Source organism: Schistocerca nitens, chromosome 5 (genome assembly GCF_023898315.1).
Source record: "Schistocerca nitens isolate TAMUIC-IGC-003100 chromosome 5, iqSchNite1.1, whole genome shotgun sequence".
NCBI classification, from domain to species: Eukaryota; Metazoa; Arthropoda; class Insecta; order Orthoptera; family Acrididae; genus Schistocerca; species Schistocerca nitens.
The window spans coordinates 192,752,735-192,775,283 of NC_064618.1; the positions used below are offsets into that span (position 1 = coordinate 192,752,735).

Consider the following 22,549-nt stretch of genomic DNA (forward strand, 5'->3'; position numbering starts at 1 on the left):
AAAAAGTAACACATAACGGAAGCCTGATAGGCTATGGGAATCCATCACATGTCACATTGGTGAAGGGAGAACTCCTGGCTATTCATTCTCCCGTAACGGTGCAGACGACTGCACATAATCACATTTAACATATATTACCAGACATTCACAGCTACCTCGGCTAAGATACACGAAAAGCTTTGCTGTTAACCCCATGATTTTAGAGAACCGCCATCTAGCTTCACATTCCAGTACACGTATGGAATCCTGTGGTGTAACCGCCAGACACCACACTTGCTAGGTGGTAGCCTTTAAATCGGCCGCGGTCCGGTAGTATACGTCGGACCCCCGTGTCGCCACTATCAGTGATTGCAGACCGAGCGCCGCCACACGGCACGTCTAGAGAGACGTCCTAGCACTCGCCCCAGTTGTACAGCCGACTTTGCTAGCGATGGTTCACTGACAAAATAAGCTCTCATTTGCCGAGACTATAGTTAGCATAGCTTTCAGCTACGTCATTTGCTACGACCTAGCAAGGCGCCATTATCAATTGCTATTTATCTTGTGATGCATGTACCGTCAGACCGATGTTCACCAATTATGGATTAAAGTTAAGTATTCCAGAAGCTACGTACTATTTATTATTGCTACTATAAGACCTTGACCTGTGCCAGACCTCACGCCAGCCTGCGTGAGTTTAACGCGTGCCTTTCGGCCTCCCGTCCTTGTGGATTGGCTGTCTTGCCAGTCCACAAAAAATCCTTTTTGCCTGAACTTTTTTGTATCTGTAACGAATATGTAATACTTTTTTACGATAATTTAAAGTTCCATAATGAGAAAGCAGTTACAGCTTTTCCGTTTTTGTTGTTGAATTACGTTAAACAATCACTATAGAACAATATGTTACACACAAATAACAAGGCAATCACATACACATTAAGCGTATATTACAAAAAACAGCGATAGAAACACACACTATTTCTTTCACTCAAATCGCGTGAAAAAGAACAGTTTCACTTCATTCACCACATGATACAATGTCAGTACAACACTCGCTACATAAAATAACATTTTTAAAATATAAACACAAAACACTGCAGTAGTATTTCACATGAAGTACATATACAGATAGAGGTTATGGAAATATACATTCGAAAATAAGTGTGGAAGACCCACAATTAGAAACCTTTACTTTGGCGTTAATATTATGTATTTTTATGATATAGAATAAATATACAGTTACTTCGTAGTCACATCAATAGGTATTTTGTATGCGCATTTGCGTCCAGAAACTGTACAACACAGTTCGCCCGAAGCGCGTTGAAACGTATTTTCACCGAGAAAGCCCACGTTCTTAAATTTTCACATTTCTTCGACACGAGGGCTCTATTGATAGGACACTGCTAGTAAGGCCACAGATTACACATATTTTTAACCAATTAAAAAAAAGATTTTAGTCTGGCTTGGCAGAGTATAGTTAGACTTACGAGATTGTCAGGCGCTGTGTGCATGAATTGACTAATAGATGTGTTACGATGCATTTAGAAATTAACTTGTCTGCTTACACGGTAGTAATTTAAGGCAAACTCCATTCGCGTGGATTGTGTATTAAAATGTCGTCAGTGAACTGCGAAATTTGTCCGATGACAAGCAGTATTACAAATGTTATAACAAACGACAGACTGAGGTGGAGAACGCGGCACTTGTCGGTGTCGCAGTGCAGCTGCCCACTGCGCACGCAGCCTCCGGCTGTTGCGGCCGGCCCCATCACACCGCGCACTCTGCGGTGTTGGCAGCACTGGCGGCTGTGGCGGCGGCCGGCTCCGCGCCGCTGCGTCTCTGTATGTGCGCGTACTGCACCACTTCCGGAATGGTGTGCAGCCTGCGCACCGTCGGCGTCGGCGTCAGCTGCAGCTGCGCGTACGTCACCGTCTCCCGCGGCACCTGTGGACATACCCAGCCTACGTGACAGCCGCATGGCTTCCTAACAACGTGATTCTGAGACCGTGGCCCAACTGCCAAAGCTGCCCACCATTAACCCCCAACCTACCTTTCAAAACCACCTTTCTGAAATTATTTCTACTCACAATGTGCAAATTTCATAATTTTTGTACGCAGGTTTAATAAAAACGAAGCATTCTGGAAAAAAGTACTGCTTAAATGAACTATGTGCTACCGCTGGTGCCATTCTAAAATTTTTCACAGACCAGGACACGGATCCGGGTTTCCCACTTATCGCGAGGAGTTGCTAAATCAATAGGCTACCCGTGCACACCTTACGCATTGACCCAAGCTTCCGTATGACACAACGTCTATATCCCGATACTGATGTGGGAATACAGAATGTCGCATCGGCACTCCGTCTTCAGGCCACGAGTGGCCAACCGGGACCATCCGACCGCCGTGTCATCCTCACGGAGGATGCAGATAGGAGGGGCGTGGGGGCAGCACGCCGCTCTCCCGGTCGTTAAAACGGTATTCTTGACCGAAACCTCTACTATTCGGTCGAGTAGCTCCTCAACTGGCATCACGAGGCTGAGTGCACCCAGAAAAATGGCAACAGCGCACGGCGGCCTGGATGGTCACCCGTCCAAGTGCCGACCACGCCCCACCGCGCTTATCTTCGGTGATCTCACGGGAACAGGTGTATCCACTGCGGCAAGGCCGTTGCCCGTATAGATCGGACATTTAGTAATGAATGTACTGGCCGCGCGGAGTAGATGCGATGTATACGGAGCCTTGCAAAGCTTCGCGAGGCTCGCCCCGTCAGAAATTCGAGTCCTCCCTCGGGCATGGGTGTGTGTATTGTCCTTAGCGTAAGTTAGATTAAGCATAGTTTAAGCCTAGGACCGATGATCTCAGCAGTTTGGTCCCATAGGAACTTACCACCACCAATGAACGTAAGGGGCTATGGTACTGGCATGTAAACAGTGCGACATATGGAAGTTTGGGTCGGTGCGGGTGCCGTGCACGGATAGCGTAATGGTTGAGTAGACCGCTCGCAAAAGAGTGCCAAACAACCATCTGCGCGAAATTCCTGCCGCGTTACGAGGCTGATGGCGGATCGCGACAATTTTTTGTCGAATATCGTCACATCCCACGAAACATGGTTTCATCACTTCCAACCGGAAATAAAACGGCAATCCATGGAGTGATGTCACACCTCTCCTCCGAAGAAGAAGTTTAAAGCCGCACAGGTAACCAATAAAATCCTGGCGAGAGCCTTTTGGGATTCTGAAGGGGTTATTCTGTTTGATGCCATCCCTCGTGGTGCAACGAAGTGTCTTGTACTATCATCAGGAAACTGAAGAATCGACCTCAGCGTGTTCGTCGCCAAAGAGATGTAAACCAACATCTCTATCGCCATTACAACGCAACACCTCACACAGATATGCACACGTGAGTGGAGCTGAAAAAACTTCACTGGACCGTTCTTTCTCATCCGTCCTACAGCTCCGACTTCGAACCTTCCGACTTTGTTTGAAGCAAAGAAAGATGCACTCTGCAACAAGCAGTGCGTGGATGATGGGGATGTTACTGATGCAGCAACACGTTGGTTCCGATGTCGATCAATAGGGTGGTACGTTGTGGGCACAGAGCATCTCCCCCCCCCTCCCTCCCCACAGTAAGATGGCGTAAAGGAGTCACAGGGAACAGAGATGGTGCCAAATGAGTGGAGCAGAATATGGTACATTGGAATGCAGAGTAAAACCGATCTGCTTTCATGAAAAAAAAAGTGTTGTATCACTTGTTAAACGGCACTCATAGGTAACCTTTCACTCACTGTACCATATCCGTGCTTCCTCAGAATTTCGGAGAGTAACTCCATCAGCGTGAGAAGTGAGTGTTATGTGAAAGTCCATTTACCTACCCATCTGTGCGGCGGGAAGCGCGGCTCGGGCAGCGCGCACTCGTCGATTGTCTGCATGAGCTTGTCGCAGCACAGCGCCCCCTCCGCCTCCTGCTCGCTCAAGCCGTCTTCCTGGCTCGATTGGCAGTCCGACCCTGTCAACACAACACAGTCTCACATCTGTACTCCATGTGGCGCCTGTCAGTTGACCACAATATTATTGCACCTGGGATTGAGGGTGCTTCGGTATTTGACACTTGAAGCCCATCACAGTGTTCTAATGACCAGACTAGTTCTTGTAGCTATTCGGTGTTCCACAGTGCACAGGACAATCTAAAAACTTGATATGGTTTTTGTTTACTACAAAGTCACCGCGTCTTTCTGATAACGACCGCGGTATGCAAAGTGTAACAATATTGTGGTTGGGTGGTGCTCAGATTACAGTGTTTACGGCTAGTTACTCTCTGTACACGTAAATGACTTGACGGACGGAGTGAGCAGCAGTTTACGGCTGTTTGCTAATGGCGCTGTGGTGTACTAGAAGGTGTCGCCGATGAGCGACTTTCGGTATATACAAGATGACTTAGATAAACTATGTTTGGTGTGATGAATGACAGCTTGCTATAAATGAAGAAAAATGAGTAGGCTAAACAGTCCTATGGCGTCCGAATACAGCATTAGTAGAGTGCAGCTTCACACAATGATTAAATACACTACTGACCATTAAAATTGCTACACCAAGAAGAAATGCAGATGATAAACGGGTATTCATTGGACAAATATATTATACTAGAACTGACATGTGATTACATTTTCAAGCAATTTGGGTGTATAGATCCCGAGAAATCAGTACCCAGAACAACCACCTCTAGCCGTAATAACGGCCTTGATGCTCCTGGGCATTGAGTCAAACACAGCTTGGATGGCGTGTAAAGGTACAGCTGCCCATGCACTTTCAACAAGATACCAAAGTTCATCAAGAGTAGTGACTGGCGTATTGTGACGAACCAGTTGCTCGGCCACCATTGACCAGACGTTTTCAATTGGTGAGTGATCTGGAGAATGTGCTGGCCAGGGCAGCAGTCGAACATTTTCTGTATCCAGAAAGGCCCGTACAGGACCTGCAACATGCGGTCGTGCATTATCCTGCTGAAATTTAGGGTTTCGTGGGATCGAATGGACGGTAGAGCCACGGGTCGTAACACATTTGAAATGTAACGTCCACTGTTCAAAATGCCGTCAAAGCAAACACGAGGTGACCGAGACGTGTAACCAATGGCACCCTATACCACCACGCCGGATGACACGCCACTATGCTGATGACGAATACATGCTTCCAATGTACGTTCACGGCGATGTCGCCAAACACGGATGCGACCATCATGATGCTGTAAACAGAACCTGGATTCATCCGAAAAAATGTCGTTTTGCCATTCATGTACCCAGGTTCATTGTTCAGTACACCATCGCAGGCGTTCCTGTCTGTGATGCAGCGTCAAGGGTAACTGCAGCCATGGCCTCCGAGCTGAGAGTCCATGCTGCTGCAAACGTAGTCGAACTGTTCGTGGAGATGGTTGTTGTCTTGCAAACGTCCCCATCTGTTGACTCAGGGATCGAGACGTGGCTGCACGATCTGTTACAGCCATGAGGATAAGTTGCCTGTCATCTCGACTGCTAGTGATACGAGGCCGCTGTGATCCAGCACGGCGTTTCGTATTGCCCTCCTGAACCCACCGATTCCATATTCTGCTAACAGTCATTGGATCTCGACCAACGCGAGCAGCAATGTCGGGATACGATAAACCGCAATCGCGATAGGGTACAATCCGACCTTTATCAAAGTCGGAAACGTGATGGTACGCATTTCTCCTCCTTACACGAGGCATCACGACAACGTTTCACCAGGCAACGCCTGTCAACTGCTGTTTGTATATGAGAAATCGGTTGGAAACCTACCTCATGTCAGCACGTTGTAGGTGCCGCCACCGGCGCCAACTTTGTGTGAATGCTCCGAAAAGCTAATTACTTGTATATCACAGCATCTTCTTCCTGTCGGTTAAATTCCGCGTCTGTAGTACGTCATCTTCGTGGTGCAGCAATTTTAATGGCCAGTAGTGTATGTAGGTCTAACGATGCAAAGCGATATGAAATAGAATGACATCAGTGTGGTATTAGAGAAGGCAATGCTCGACTTCGTTTATTGAAAGAATTTTGGGAAAGTGTACCTCGTTCATAAATGAGTCGGCTTACCGAACGTTGGTGCTACCTATCCTTGAATACCGTTAGAGTGTTGTGGATCCCCAACAGATCGGATTAAAGAAAGACATGGAAGCAATTGAGAGAATGGCTGCTATGTTTGTTCCCGGTCTGTTCGATCAGCACTCGAGTATTACGGAGGTGCTTTGTCAGCTCAAATTGGAATCCCTCGAAGGAAGACGATGCTCTTTCCTCAAGGTATTGTTGCGCAAATTTAGAGAACCGGCATTTGAGGCCGACTGCCAAACTATTCTACTGCTCCCAGTGTACATTTCGCGTAATAACCATTAAGATAAGATATGAGAAATTAGGGCTCATACGGTGGGTTTTAGATAGCCGTTTTTGGCTCGCTCCATTTGCGAGTGGAACGAATGGTTCAAATGGCTCTGAGCACTATGGGACTTAACATCTATGGTCATCAGTCCCCTAGAACGTAGAACTACTTAAACCTGACTAACCTAAGGACATCACACAACACCCAGTCATCACGAGGCAGAGAAAATCCCTGACCCCGCCGGGAATCGAACCCGGGAACCCGGGCGTGGGAAGCGGGAACGCTACCTGCGAGTGGAACAGGAAAGGAGATGACAAGTAGTGGTACGTCGTACCCTCAGATATGTTCCGTACGATGGTGTGAGGAGTATGTACGTATACAGATGAAGGTGTAGGAAACTGACGCTCCCTTCATTATTTTCCATTGAGACATGTGTATATTTCTGCCTCCGTAGCCGAGTGTACAAGGAGCTCGGTAACTAGTTACAACACTGACGTTCTCCTCTGGTCTGACTCGGGGATCTACCCACAGACGATAAAAAAATGCTGTGATGTGGATACTCGGTAAAACCACGTAAGCTATGTGAAAAACAGAAACGGCGAGGACAACATCATCTCATTTCAAGTTAAGAAGGAAGAAGACCGTTGGCGTATGAAATGGTTCTGAACTCAAAAATAATTGTGCAAACAGGCCGACGATTATTTATGAAAGAAGTGGAAGCGGACGAAGATTTTCTCTCTCTCTCTCTCTCTTCTCTCTCTCTCTCTCTTTCTCTTTCTCTCTCTCTCTCTCTCTCCCCTAACACAGGATTTTCGTTTTCGGAAATACATGAAAAGTTATCTGATATGAAAGATCAGTGCATGAATTACACCACGACAAAGTCAAACCATATCGCATGGGAAACAGGCCTGGGGCCAAAAAACCGCATAGACACGCTCAGAAGTTGTTGCGCAATGCGTGCCTTCAGTTCATCTACGATCGTAATTGTAGCATTCCACACAACATATTTCAAAGAAGCAGCCAGAAGCCATGTGGATTAAGATCAGCTGATCTTCAGCGCCAAGCCGTAGAGAAATGACGGCTGATAATTCTAGAATTTCCAAAATACCTCTGCAACAACCGCATTTTGTAGCTGAAACAACTAAAATGCATTTCAAGAACTGTTTATCCAGTTTTGTCGGATTTAACATAGTGTGCGTTCCAAAAACTTAATTTAGCATAGAACGTTACTTTTCGCAATAGATGCTTTCGAGATCGCTTGTTTTAGCTATAAATCATGGTAATAGCACGTCGGGTAGCAGACCTTCTCGATACTCGACCATGTCTGTTTTTTTTTTTTTGTGTACTACAGACGCACGAAAAAGGCACTGGCGATTTATACACTCACTTTCAATAAATAGGGCATTTGCATGTAAGGGAGTCGCTGTCCTATGACCTTCCAGTTTGTACGCAGAAGTGACGCCGATACCGTCGACAACGTAGTATTCAGCTGCGCTGGTTGCTGCAGGACTCGCATCGGACGCTCCCCTTTGTTCAGAGAACGAGAAAAAAAATGGACAGAAATTAATTATGTACTCTGTGTGTGACATAAGTTAATTTTCGTTGCATAATTAGTTTTGGAGCTATAACCCAAAACGAAAAGTTGCACTTCTGTTTTAATACCTAGTGCCCCATACCTGTCTCTGGTCCTACAGCAGTATTCACGTCAAAAACACGTACCACGTACCAGTAAGTGTGATACGCGAAAATAAGACGTCATGGATGAATAACATTGTGAAAAAGGTTCACTACGTCTGAAAATGCAACTGGGGTGGGGGTGGGGGTGGGGGGTGGGGGAGAGGATGAGGGGGAGGCTTGAAAATTCCGCGCGGAGCGGTAAAATCTCTGGAAATGGCCCGAATTGAATGCTGTTTTCAAATACGCAAAGCTATATGGATACAGTGCTGTTTCTTGTCTTTTCATCTCTCGTCTTCAAGAGGAAAAACTGCACCTTCTTCTGTGCGTAGCTTTTTTTTGTCAGATGGTAAGCTTGCCAGCTGTCATTATCTTCGTTACTCTCCCATACAACGTAAAAGTCATCTGACACATGCTATATTGCTCTGCAACAACATCTAAATTTTAGGAATCAATAATGGTTACTCGTATTGGTTGCATCTTACGAGTGAAACTCATCTCAGATTTACGAGACAAGAAACGGTGCGCAACAGGTTCGAGAGGCAGCCGCTAGATGGCAGGGCGTTGCAGGAGACCCGAGGGTGCCGCTGTTCCATTCCTCCATTCCTCGGCCTCACTGTTTCAGCATAAGGGTCGAAAATTTTAAAAATGTACATTAGTGATTGTTACAAAGTAGAACCTACGGTGCCAATAATCGATTGTTAGGATACTTCGAGTTATTTACTTAGGGCTGATGAATTTTCCCATTCTACAGGTGTATTTTCGAAACCAACAAATGCGAAGTAATGCCTTAACAAAGAAATAATAACGATAGTATTCGATTATACACATATCAAAAATGTTTTGCATCGCCTTGGTTGCGAGAGCTCCGGAACCTGTACCGAAAATTGGAACAGAGATCAACATAAACATCATATTCTCCCTTTTTATTGCTCATGAAAACCACACATTGGATGTTGTACTACCATACAGCGAGACCTTCAGAGGTGGTTGTCTGGATTGCTGTACACTCCGGTACCTCTAATACCCAGTAGCACATCATCTTGCATTCATGCATGCCTGTATTTGTCGTGGCATACTACCCACAGGTTCATCAAGGCACTGTTGGTCCATATTGTTCCACTCCCTCTGAGTGGTTGGTGGGTCACGTCGTCCATAAACAGCCCTTTTCAATCCATCCCAGGCATGTTCGATACGGTTCATGTCTGAAGAACAGGCTGGCCACTCTAGTCGAGAAGTGTTGTTATCCTGAAGGAAGTCATTCACAGGATGTGCACGATGGGGACGCGAACTGTCGTCCATGAAGACGATTACCTCACCAATATGCTGCCGATATGGTTGCACTATCGGTCGCAGGAGGGCATTCAAGTATCGTACAGCCGTTAAAGCGCCTTCCATGGCCACCAGCAGTGTACGTCGGCCCCACATAATACCAACCGAAAACATGAGGAACTCGCTGGACAGTGTGTCTAAGGCGTTCAGCCTGACCGGGTTGCTTCAGAACACGTCTACGATCATTGTCTGGTTGAAGGCATATGCGACACTCATCGGTGATGAGAACGTGATACCGATCTTGAGCACTCCATTCGGTACGTTGTTGGGCCCATCTGCACCACGCTGCATGGTGTCGTGGTTGGCTAAGAACGACATCGCCATCGTCGCGAGTGAAACTGCACATCATGCAGCCTATTGTGCACAGTTTGAGACGTAACACGACGTCGTGTGGCTGCACGAAAAGCATTATTCAAAATGGTGGCGTTGCTTTCAGGGTCACTCCGAGCCATAACCCACAGGTAGCGGTCATCCACTGCAGTAGTAGCCCTTGGGTGGCCTGAGCGAGGCATGTTGTCGACAGTTCCTGTCTCTCTGTATCTCCTCCGTGTCCGAACAACATTTGTTTGTTTCACTCCGAGAGCCTGGACACTTCCCTAATTGAGAGACCTTCCTGGCACAAAGTAACTATGCGGACGCGATCGAACCGCTGTACTGAACGTCTAGGCACGGTTGAGCTACAGACAACACAAGCCGTGTACGTCCTTCCTGGTGGAATGACTGGAGCTGATCGGCTGTTGGACCGCCTCCGTCTAATAGGCGCTGCTCATGCATGGTTGTTTACATCTCTGGGCGGGTTCAGTAACATCTCTGAACTGTCAAAGGAACTGTGTCTATGATACAGCCGGCCGAAGTGGCCGAGCGGTTCTTGGCGCTTCAGCCTGGAACCGCACGACCCCTACGGTCACTGGTTCGAATCCTGCATCGATGTGTGTGATGTCCTTAGGTTAGTTAGTTTTAAGTAGTTCCAAGTTCTAGGGGACTGATGACCTCAGAAGTTAAGTCCCATAGTGCTCAGAGCCATTTGAACCATTTTTTCTATGATACAACATCCAAAGTCAACGTGTATCTTCAGGAGTTCTGGGAACTAGAGTGATGCAAAACTGTTTTCATGTGTGTAGAATTAATGATGAAAATCTGAATCATGACACATTATTTAGATTTTTTGGTAATATATGGAATCGATGTGACATAGGACAATTACGTAAAGTTAGCATTAGCGAAGCAATGTAGAACACTTAAACTTGTTCGATTTGTTCTGGGAAAGAGCAGCGCATCTGTAAAGGAAATTGCTTGCAAGACACTATTATTACTGGTACCAGTTATACTGTTCCAGCATTCTGGAGTTGCTATCGAGTAGGTCTGGTAACACATATCGGACAGTTTCTTAGAAGTGCTGCTCAGATCTTAACATGAAGGTGTAGCCCTTATGGTGGTATAACGAGTGCAAGAAGGGCAATGTATTCGTTTTCGATACTCCGTTGGCTAGGTTCAGAAAACAGGTAAGTGAGGAAAATTCTTCCTCCGTCATCGTATATTTCACATAACAATTATGAGAAAGAGTGACATTAAAGCGCATACGGAGGCATACGGACAGGCTCATTTGCATCGTCCATTTCGCGAATGGTATAGACAGGAGGAGCTAATATTGGCACGAGGACTCGCGCCATTTTTTGTTGTTTACTTCAGCAGCAATGGCATTAATATAGGTGACTTTCTTTATTTAACTGTTGTTCATAAAACATATCCCTGTACACTGGCTGATATAACAGTAAATCACTCAGAGAACACGGTCGGACGTGAGTGTAGTATCAAACGCGTACATACCATCAGCGTGTACGATAAATAATTAAGAGTTGCCGCTCACTGTGACAGGTAGAACGACCATCAGAGTGTACTAGTGTTATTAGATTTTAATGTTGTCACCAGGCTTTGTAAAGCACACAGTGTAAGGTGAGCAACGTCAGATGTTCAGTGATCACCATCTACGCCTATGTCTACGTGATTACTCTGCAGTTCACAATAAAGGGCTAGGCAGAGGGTTCATCGAACCACCTTGAAGCTGTTTCTCTACCATTCCACTGTCGGAAAACGCACGGGTAAACGAATGCTTAAATCTTTCCGTGTGAGCTCTGATTGCTCTTACTTTAATATGATGATCATTCCTCCTTTTCTACGTGAGTGCCAACAAAATGTTCTCACACACTAAGGAGAAAGTTGATGATTAAGAGTTTCAGGAGAAGATCCTGCCGCAACGGAATGCGCCTTTGTTTTAAATGACTGAAACCCCAATCCGCGTAGCATTCTCTCACCTATTTCCAGATAATACAAAATGAACTGCCCTTCTTTCAACTTTTCCGATATCCTCCGTCAGTTTTATCTGATGTGGATCCCACACCGCACAGCGACACTCTAGAACAGGGCAGAAAAGCGTAGTGTAAGCTATCTTTGGTAGACCTGTTGCATTAACTTAGACCTGTTGCATTAACTAAGTGCTCCACAGCGTTTGGTTTCAGAATGAGATTTTCACTCTGCAGCGGAGTGTGCGCTGATATGAAACTTCCTGGCAGATTAAAACTGTGCTCGCAGGAGAGCTTCTGTAAAGTTTGGAAGGCAGGAGACGAGGTACTGGCAGAAGTACAGCTGTGAGTACCGGGCGTTAGTCGTGCTTCGGTAGCTCAGTTGGTAGAGCACTTGCCTGCGAAAGGCAAGGTCCCGAGTTCGGGTCTCGGTCGCGCACACAGTTTTAATCTGCCAGGAAGTTTCAGCGTTTGGTTTGTTTTTCTCATAACGCTGTCTATGAGATTCTTTTAGGTTAAATTATTCGTAATTGTAATTCCTATTTCTCTCAATTTACAGATGTTAGATTTATAGGATTTATCGATTAAGCGAAAATTAGCGAATTCGTTTTATTGTTCGTTTGGATGACTTCACACTTTTTATTATTTAGAGTCTGCTGCCACTTTTCGCGCCATAGAGATATCTTATCTAAATCGTTTTGCGATTGGTTTTTACCATCTGATGTCTTTACAAGACGGTAAATGACAGCGTCATTTGCTAACAATCTAAGACGGCTGCTCAGATTTTTCGCCTACATTGTTTATGTAGAGCAGAACAGCAGATGGCGTACGACACTTCCTTGGGGAACGCCGGATGGCGCTTATATTTTACTCTATGACTTTCCGTCGAATAGTGACCTTTTTGAGAGAAAATTACGTATCAAGTCGCCCAGGTGAGACAGTAATCCAAATGCGCGCAATATGATTTGAAGTCGCTTGTGAGAAACGATATGAAAAGCCTTTTGGAAATCTAAAAGTATACAATCAGTTAGACATCCCCTGTCTATAGCATTCATTACTTCGTGCGAAAAAAGAGCTAGTTGTGCTTTACAAAAACGTTTTCTGAATCCGTGTTGGCTGTTTGTCGTTAAATCGTTTTCTTGGCGATAATACATAATGTTCTAACACGGTATATGCTTCAAAATTCTACTGCAAGTCGAAGTTAAAGATATTGGTCTGCAATTCAGCGGATTGCTCCAGTTTACTTTCTTGGGTAATGGTGTGACTTGTGTAACTTTCCATTCTTTAGGTACGGATCTTTCGACGAGCGATTGGTTGTATACGATTGCTAAATTTCGAAATATCGTATCAGCAACCTAACTGATCTACAGTGTGGACCGCAGGACTTGCCTTTGTTCAGTGATTTAAGCTGCTTCGGTACACCAAGGATATCTGGTTATCAGTTATTCGGATTTCAATTGTTCTTGATTCGAATTCTAGGGTATTTACTTCATCTCCTTCGGCTAAGAAATTTCGGAAAACCTGTTTAATAACTGTGCTATAGTGACACTGTCACCAGTAACGTCACCATTGTTATCGCACAGTGAAGGTATTGATTGCGCCCTGCCGCTGGTGTGATTTACCTATAACCAGCATCTCTTTGGGTTTTGTTCCAGATTTCGAGACATAGTTTTGTTGTAGAAACTAGTAAAAATATCTCGCATTGAAGTTCGCGCTAAATTTCGAGTTTCTGTAAAAGTTTCGCAGTCTTGCGGCAAAGAATCTCTCAACTTATGTATGCTTTCTTTCGTCGATTCTGCAACAGTATTCTCATCTGTTTTGTGTACCAAGGGGATCAGTACCATCTTTCACTAATTTATATGGTACAAATCTCTCAATTTCCGTCTATACAATTTCTAGAATTTAAGCCGCATCTGGCCTGCAATTACATAGCCAGATTGGAAGTAGTGGAGACTGTCTCTTACGAAATGCGTCAAGCGAATTTTTATATATGTATTTCGCTTTTATTGTTGGTGGACCTGATTCAAATGGTTTAAATGGTTCAAAAATGGTTCAAATGAATCGGAGCACTATGCGACTTAACTTCTGAGGTCATCAGTCGCCTAGAACTTAGAACTACTTAAACCTAACTAACCTAAGGACATCACACACATCCGTCCCCGAGGCAGGATTGGAACCTGCGACGGTAACGTTCGCGCGGTTCCAGACTGAAGCGCCTAGAACCGCTCGGCCACTATGCCGGCCAGGTGGATCTGAATGTCGCTGCAGCAAACTTGTGGTCACTAATCCCTGTGTCCGTCAGGATGCTCCCAATTTGTTCAGAATTATTTGTTGGTAAGAGATCAAGTGAGTTATTGCAATCATTTACATTTCGAGTGGGCTCCTGAACTAAAAGGTCAAAACAATGTTCCGAGAAAGTATTCACCACGATTTCGGATGACGGTTTATGCCTATCACCGACTGTAAACATATATTTTCGCCAACATATCGAGGGTGGATGGAATTCACCACCAGCTATTTATGTCATTGGGGTGTTGTTGTCGTTGTGGTCTTCAGTCCTGAGACTGGTTTCATGCAGCTCTCCATGCTACTCTATCCTGTGCAAGGTTCTTCATCTCCCAGTACCTGCTCCAACGTACATCCTTCTGAATCTGCTTAGTGTATTCATCTCTTGGCCTCCCTCTACGATTTTTACCCTCCACGCTACCCTCCAATACTAAATTGGTGATCTCTTGATGCCTCAGAACATGTCCTACCAACCGATCCCTTCTTCTGGTCAAGTTGTGCCACAAACTTCTCTTCTCCCCAATCCTATTCAATACTTCCTCATTAGTTATGTGATCCACCCATCTAATCTTCAGCGTTCTTCTGTAGCACCACATTTCGAAAACTTCTATTCGCTTCGTGTCCAAACTATTTATCGTCCATGTTTCACTTCCATACATGGCTACACTCCATACAAATACTTTCAGAAAAGACTTCCTGACACTTAAATCTATACTCGATGTTAACAAATTTCTCTTCTTCAGAAACGCTTTCCTTGCCATTGCCAGTCTACATTTTACATCCTCTCTACTTCGACCATCATCAGTTATTTTGCTCCCCAAATAGCAAAACTCCTTTACTACTTTAAGTGTCTCATTTCCTAATCTAATACCCTCAGCATCACCCGACTTAATTCGACTACATTTCATTATCCTCGTTTTGCTTTTGTTAATGTTCATCTTATACCCTCCTTTCAAGACACTGTCCATTCCGTTCAACTGATCTTCCAAGTCCTTTGCTGTCTCTGACAGAATTACAATGTCATCGGCGAACCTCAAAGTTTTTATTTCTTCTTCATGGATTTTAATACCTAGTCCGAACTTTTCTTTGTTTCCTTTAATGCTTGCTCAATATACAGATTGAATAACATCGGGGAGAGGCTACAACCCTGTCTTACTCCCTTCCCAACCACTGCTTCCCTTTCATGCCCCTCGACTGTTATAACTGCTATCTGGTTTCTGTACAAATTGTAAATAGCCTTTCGCTCCCTGTATTTTACCCCTGCCACCTTTAGAATTTGAAAGAGAGTATTCCAGTCAACATTGTCAAAAGGTTTCTCTAAGTCTACAAATGCTAGAAACGTAGGTTTGCCTTTCCTTAATCTTTCTTCTAAGATAAGTCGTAAGGTCAGTATTGCCTCACGTGTTCCAGTATTTCTACAAAATCCAAACTGATCTTCCCCGAGGTCGGCTTCTACTAGTTTTTCCATTCGTCTGTAAAGAATTTGTATTAGTATTTTGCAGCTGTGGCTTATTAAACTGATAGTTCGGTAATTTTCACATCTGTCAACACCTGCTTTCTTTGGGCTTGGAATTATTATATTCTTCTTGAAGTCTGAGGGTATTTCGCCTGTTTCATACATCTTGCTCACCAGATGGTAGAGTTTTGTCAGGACTGGCTCTCCCAATGCCGTCAGTAGTTCCAATGGAATGTTGTCTACTCCGGGGGCCTTGTTTCGACTCAGGTCTTTCAGTGCTCTGTCAAACTCTTCACGCAGTATCGTATCTCCCATTTCATCTTCATCTACATCCTCTTCCATTTCCATAACATTACCCTCAAGTACATCGCCCTTGTATAGATCCTCTATATACTCCTTCCACCTTTCTGCTTTCCCTTCTTTGCTTATAACTGGGTTTCCATCTGAGCTCTTGATGTTCATACAAGTGGTTCTCTTGTCTCCAAAGGTCTCTTTAATTTTCCTGTAGGCAGTATCTATCTTACCCCTAGTGAGATAAGCCGCTACATCCTTACATTTGTCCTCTAGCCACCTCTGCTCAGCCATTTTGCACTCCTGTAGATCTCATTTTTGAGACGTTTGTATTCCTTTTTGCCTGCTTCATTTATTGCATTTTTATATTTTCTCCTTTCATCAATTAAATTCAATATTTCTTGTGTTACCCAAGGATTTCTACTAGCCCTCGTCTTTTTACCTACTTGATCCTCTGCTGCCTTCACTACTTCATCCCTCAAAGCTACCCATTCTTCTTCTACTGTATTTCTTTCCCCCATTCCTGTCAATTGTTCCCTTATGCTCTCCCTGAAACTCTGTACAACCTTTGGTTCTTTCAGTTTATCCAGGTAACATCTCCTTAAATTCCCACCTTTTTGCAGTTTCTTCAGTTTTAATCTACAGGTCATAACCAATAGATTGTGGTCAGAGTCCACATCTGCCCCTGGAAATGTCTTACAATTTAAAACCTGGTTCCTAAATCTCTGTCTTACCATTATATAATCTATCTCATACCTTTTAGTATCTCCAGGATTCTTCCATGTATACAACCTTCTGTCATGATTCTTAAACCAAGTGTTAGCTATGATTAAGTTGTGCTCTGTGCAAAATTCTACCAGGCGGCTTCCTCTTTCATTTCTTAGCCCCAATCCATTTCCACCTACTACGTTTCCTTCTCTCCCTTTTCCTACACTCGAATTCCAGTCACCCATGACTATTAAATTTTCATCTCCCTTCACTATCTGAATAATTTATTTTATTTCATCATACATTTCATCAATTTCTTCGTCATCTGCAGAGCTAGTTGGCATATAAACTTGTACTAATGTAGTAGGTGTGGGCTCCATATCTATCTTGGCCACAATAATGCGTTCACTATGCTGTTTGTAGTAGCTTACCCGCATTCCTATTTTCCTATTCGTTATTAAACCTACTCCTGCATTACCCCTATTTGATTTTGTGTTTATAACCCTGTAGTCACCTGACCAGAAGTCTTGCTCCTACTATATCTAACTTTAACCTATCCATTTCCCTTTTTAAATTTTCTAACCTACCTGCCCGATTAAGGGATCTGACATTCCACGCTCCGACCCGTAGAACGCTAGTTTTCTTCCTCCTGAGAACGACATCCTCTTGAGTAGTCCCCGCCCGGAGATCCGAATGGGGGACTATTTTACCTCTGGAATATTTTACCCTACAGGACGCCATCATCATTTAATCATACAGTAAAGCTGCATGCCCTCTGGAAAAATTACGGCCGTAGTTTCCCCTTGCTTTCAGCCGTTCGCAGTACCAGCACAGCAAGGCCGTTTTGGTTATTGTTACAAGGCCAGATCATTCAATCATCCAGACTGTTGCCCTTGCAACTACTGTAAAGGCTGTTGCCCCTCTTCAGGAACCATACGCTTGTGTGGCCTCTCAACAGATACCCCTCCGTTGTGGTTGTACCTACGATACGGCTAACTGTATCGCTGAGGCACACAAGCCTCCCCACCAACGGCAAGGTCCATGGTTCATGGGGGGGGGGGGGGGGGGGGGTGCCTATTAGAAATGAGACTGAAGTTTCCCTTGAGTTGTTCAGCAACTGTATCATCCGAGTCGAGGGGTCGGAAAAAGATCCAATTATTAAGTTATTACAGTTGTTAAGTACAAACTCAACCTTTACAAATTCACAGAAAATATCTACTTCAATTTCTCTACATGGTAAACTACTTCTGATAGCAATAAACACTCCTCCAAAAAAAAGTATTTAATCAATACTTTCTGAACAAAGTTAGGTCTTTTGTAAAAAATTTAGCTGAACTTATTTCCAGTTTTAGCCAGCTTTCCAAACCTATATAGATGACCAAACGGAATGACGGAAAAAAGTGATAAAATTAGAACAATTTTTGGATTTTTTCCGTTAGTTGTACTATAAAACATCTCTTCTTGTCCAATTTCACATTCTAGGTCAAGAGGAAGCACCTAACACGGTTTGAGCAGTTAGTTTGGGAGTATCAAAATATGACATAAATGTCCGTGTCTTTCGATTGCACTGAGTTAAAAGCTTAAATAGTTTATGCTATCAAGTGGTCGTAGACCTTAGTACCTGATATAGATATCAACTTGATACCTGTACTCATTCCTGAGTCAGGTGGACAGGCAGACAGAACAAAATTCTATAGCAAAAGAGATTATTTTTATGTGAAATAATTAAAAATTAACAATTTTGGGATTTTTTTTCCTTTACATATACTGTGGCACCATGCTTCTTGTCAAATTTCAAGACTGTAGGTGAATGGGAATTATCATATAAGGTCTGATGAGCGGGTTGCAAGTGTCGAGATATGTGACTTAAATGGGAAAATCTTTTGATTGCGTTGAATTAGATGCTTAGCTTATTCAGGCCGCCAAGGAACGTAGTCCTTTGAATGTGATATTAATTTTAACTTGGTACTTCTACCTATTGCTGAGAAAAAGGGGTCTTAATGTCCGCAGCTCGTGGTCTAGTGGATAGCATTGCTGCCTCTGAATCATGGGGTCCTGGGTTCGATTCCTGGCCGGGCTGGGGATTTTCTCTTCTTGGGGACTGGGTGATTGTGTTGTCCTCATCATATCATTTTCCTTCGTGGTAGTGGCTATATTGGGCTTGCTACAAAAAATTGGGCTGAGCATATCCTGGTACTTTGTACAGGCTCTGATGACCGCACAGTTGAGCGCCCCACAAACCAAACATCATTATCTTCATCGTCATCAGTGGGCCTTAACAAACTGAAAGACCGATAACATACTGATCCTAAAAGAGTTTCGTTTCACAGACAGTTATAGAACCCTAAAAAAGCGTCTAGTAGAAGGAGGTAAACATTAGAAAACAAAGTCTGGATGGCAAGGCAGGAGCTTGAATCACCGTCATCCAAAATGGAAGGTACTCACAGGTGGGCACGGTGGGTGAGCCCTTGGAAGTGGCCGGCGTCCTCTGGGGAACCACGTCGGGGTCCTCGGGGTCGCGCACAAAGACGGAGGCCGGCTTGTGGCTGGCGTTGTCTCGGCGCTGGCTCTGCTGGTGCCTGCGGTGCCGGCGCACCACGATGGTTGCGGCCGTGCCCACCAGGAGCGCCACTGCCGCCGCCAGCACGGTCACCAGCTGCCACAGCTCCAACTGGCGCAGCTCCCCTGTCAACGGCAGAAACCACCAGCACTTCACTACATGACCCCCGCACACCGTGCTATATTATAGGAAAGCACCAAACGTAACTTCAGAGAGTGTGTGTGAGCGCATTAAATTGATTTGAGAGTTGTGGGAGATATACGACTGTGATGCCTGACCACTCAATGGCATTGTCCAACTCAAGCTCGCTTCTTCCTTCGTAGCATTGCACTACTTGCCCCTCTCTTGTTCCCCATCACAGTCGGAGAAGGTTTGGCTGTACGAACGACTGAGCAGTAGCTACTCAACTCAAAACCCTGAAACAAATGAAGTCACCCTAGCTTCTGATCTAGAGGTCTTACGCCAATACTTCCCTCAATGGAGGTCACAACCAAACTCAAGACCCTTACTTACCGATACGCCGCGCGGCTGGCGCCAGTAACCCTTTCTTGTAGTGCTGCCATCTTTGCATCTATTTCGCTTTGGCCGGCTGCGAGTCAGTTCTTCATCGCGGTTTCAGCTATTTAAGTCTGCGGATTCGAGGTAGCAGCTCTCACAGCGCGGGCTGTCGGTTGTGGTTTACTGCACGGTCGGAAGGTTGGCTCATTGCACGTGGTATTACTGGAGTGCTGCGGCCGGAGACGGCGGAGAGGTTTCGGGTTCCGGCACGAGGCGTGATATTTGAATTCCGCACCACGCAGCGCATTTTGAGAAGAAAAACTTCCCGGAGCGTCGTTTGGGATTAACCGTTCGCCTTGGCATATGGTGTGTTCAATGTAAATGGGTGCAGTTGTGTGCTTATATATATTTATTAATGGTTAACTTATGTTGTCTTCAGTGACAAGTCTGATATGGCGAGGTTATGTTCACATGCCATGATAATGGGGCTTGGGGTGTCCATCTTAGTTTCACCACTTGAGGAAGGACCTGCAGCTATATGTAACGAAACGCGGTGAGCTCCTTATTATTGAGTAATGGTGTATCTAAAATTATTGTAATCTTTGTCATTAAGTACCAAAATTTGCACCTTAACGAAGGACGATGTTGTCTCGTAAAACTACATCAGGTTCTGTGAAAGTGTAGTTCGGGTGGGTTCCTGCCCATTTAAAGTAATACTCAACTGCTGTCATTACCCTTCAAGGAACAATCTTACTTATGCATGTATTTTAGTGTTTAAAAGAATTCATAAGTGTTGAGTTTCAAAAATATTATATCTGGGCGGGCCTACCTGTTTTGATATTTTTTATTCTTCTGTGCAATGTGAATGTGCAATTGCAAGAGTGCTGTTTCAATCTGCCAGGGCGTTTCATAACGGCGCATGCTCCGCTGCAGAGTGAAAATCTCATTCTGGAAACATTTCCCAGGTTATAGCTAAGCCATGTCTCCACAATATCCTTTCTTCCACGAGTGCTAGTTCAGCAAGGTTCGCAAAAGAGCTTCTGTGAAGTTTGGAAGGTAGGAGACCAGGTACTGGCAGAATTGAAGCTGTGAGGACAGGTCGTGAGTCGTGCTTGGGTAGCTCAGTTGGTACAGCACCTGCCCGCGAAAGGCAAAGGTCCCGAGTTCGAGTCTCGATCCGGCACACAGTTTTAATCCGCTAGGATGTTTCATAACAGCGCACACACCGCTGCAGAGTGAAAATCTCATTGTCTGCTGTTGTAGTTGATTTATGTTTCAATTCTGCAGAGGGCAATGTATTTCTTCCGGTAAGGTGGAACGTGGTACCGGGGCTTAACGGCTTGGCCGTTGCCAGTGGAACTGTGTTTCATTAGACAGGGCTCCAGGTCCCTGGCCTTCTGTCGCGATCTCGTTCCTAAGTTGAGTATTGCTGTTCCCTTTGTTCCTGGCTCTGTTAGGTCGTTAAGCTTTGTAGGTGGTTCCTCCGCCGACTTAGCGGGTGCACCTTTAGCTCGATATATAAATTTAAACCTGTAAAACTGGGTTTCACTCAGTAATTAGTGCCTGATCAGACTGCCGGAGGCTCCGTCTTTCTAATTCTGTGTTTCCTTATCAGCGTTTTGAATCAAATTTGTACTTTCAATGCTAATGGTGAAGTTTAATTTTTATAAAGAAGGGTCTCGGGTGCGTGTGTTCTCAGGGAATGTTGAGATTCTGAGGCGCTGTTTTCTTTTAATTGTTTGTTATGTAATTAGCGACTAATTGTACTGGCATCGGTTGGATTATTCCTTAGTCAGAAGTTCGTGTGCCCGGCGTCTTTATAACGGAGCGTTGAACACCTAGAAGTTGCGTGATTGTTATTGGTGTGACTTATATACGCCTTAATGTTGTACCTTGGTATAAATTTATATTACAAAAGACAAGTCATTGTACAAGATAGTCTTGCGGGTTCCGAGTTTGGCAAGTTTTGATTGTATGAAGTATTTGCACCAACAGATATTTTCTTAATGTTTTGTGCATTTGTTATGCACATTTTAATAGGGGTTTTAAAAAAAAATTTTTATTGAGATCTTGTGAGGTTGTGAACTTTATGTTTCATTATGTTTAAATTGTGCAAACATTGTTTAACACAAGCTGTGTATGTTTGGCCCTGCTGCTTCCTGACGTACTATTGGACGCATATAGCTTGCGTTTTTTGCGAATCTCTCGCCCAGCGCGAAGTCCCAAGCGACAGGAAGAAAGCTCTATATAATAAATGTAAAAGACAGGATTCGCAAAATTACAGACCCATATCCTTAACATCGGTTTACTGCAGAATTCCTCAGCATATTCTTAGTTCGAATGTAACAAATTTCCTTGTGACCGACAAGCTTGGTCCACGAATAAGCTGCTTTTCAGAAAGGATGGTTCGTGCGAAACTCAGCTTACCCTTTTCTCACATGATATGCTGCGACCTATGGATGAAGGGCAACAGGCAGATTCCATATTCCTACATTTCCGAAAAGCGTTTGAGACGGTGCTCCACTGCGGACTGTTAACGATGTACAAGCATATGGCATAGGTTCCCAGATACAATATCGATACCTCCTTGTACAGCTTGTGTTTCCTCCTCTTCCCCCAGGGAAAGATCTGCTTATGTTACCTTGCACGAACGTTTATCTCCAGAGGTTTTCCAGAAGCATGGCCTGAAAATCACCTGATTTGAATCCAGGTGACTTTTCGTCCTGGGGATATCTAAAATAAAGCGTTTGCCAGGGACAGGTTAGGTCTCTACCTGATCTGAAGGCCAGTAGACAGGAACAAGTTGCTCAGAGTCCACCAGAACTGCTGTGATCAGCTATTGATGAGGCCGTTTTATGAATGCAGCATCTCACCGGTGCTCATAGTGAAAAAACTTTGTAAACTTGGGTTAATAATGAAATCAACATTACACCTTTCTCACGTGTTTGGTCCTTTATGACCACGTCCCGTTCCTGTTCCATTACATATTGAAACACTTCTAAATATCTTTCATGCATTCACGGCGCCAGATTTACACCTAATGGCCAAAACCGGAACTAACTTTTTTCCAACATAAACCTGTCCC

At 44.5% G+C, this 22,549-nt stretch overlaps 1 protein-coding gene across 1 annotated transcript in view; it reads right to left on the reverse strand.

Moving 5' to 3' along the window:
• Positions 1-1,746: 1,746 nt before the first annotated feature.
• Positions 1,747-22,549, reverse strand: part of LOC126260339 (synaptogenesis protein syg-2-like) — a 138,695-nt gene continuing 117,892 nt past the window's right edge. The window contains exons 12-14 of the mRNA XM_049957664.1: positions 18,852-19,091; positions 3,851-3,984; positions 1,747-1,923 (exon numbers count right to left, since the gene is read on the reverse strand). Coding sequence (XP_049813621.1) covers positions 1,747-1,923; positions 3,851-3,984; positions 18,852-19,091 — 551 coding nt within the window. The remainder of the gene's footprint in view (positions 1,924-3,850; positions 3,985-18,851; positions 19,092-22,549) is intronic.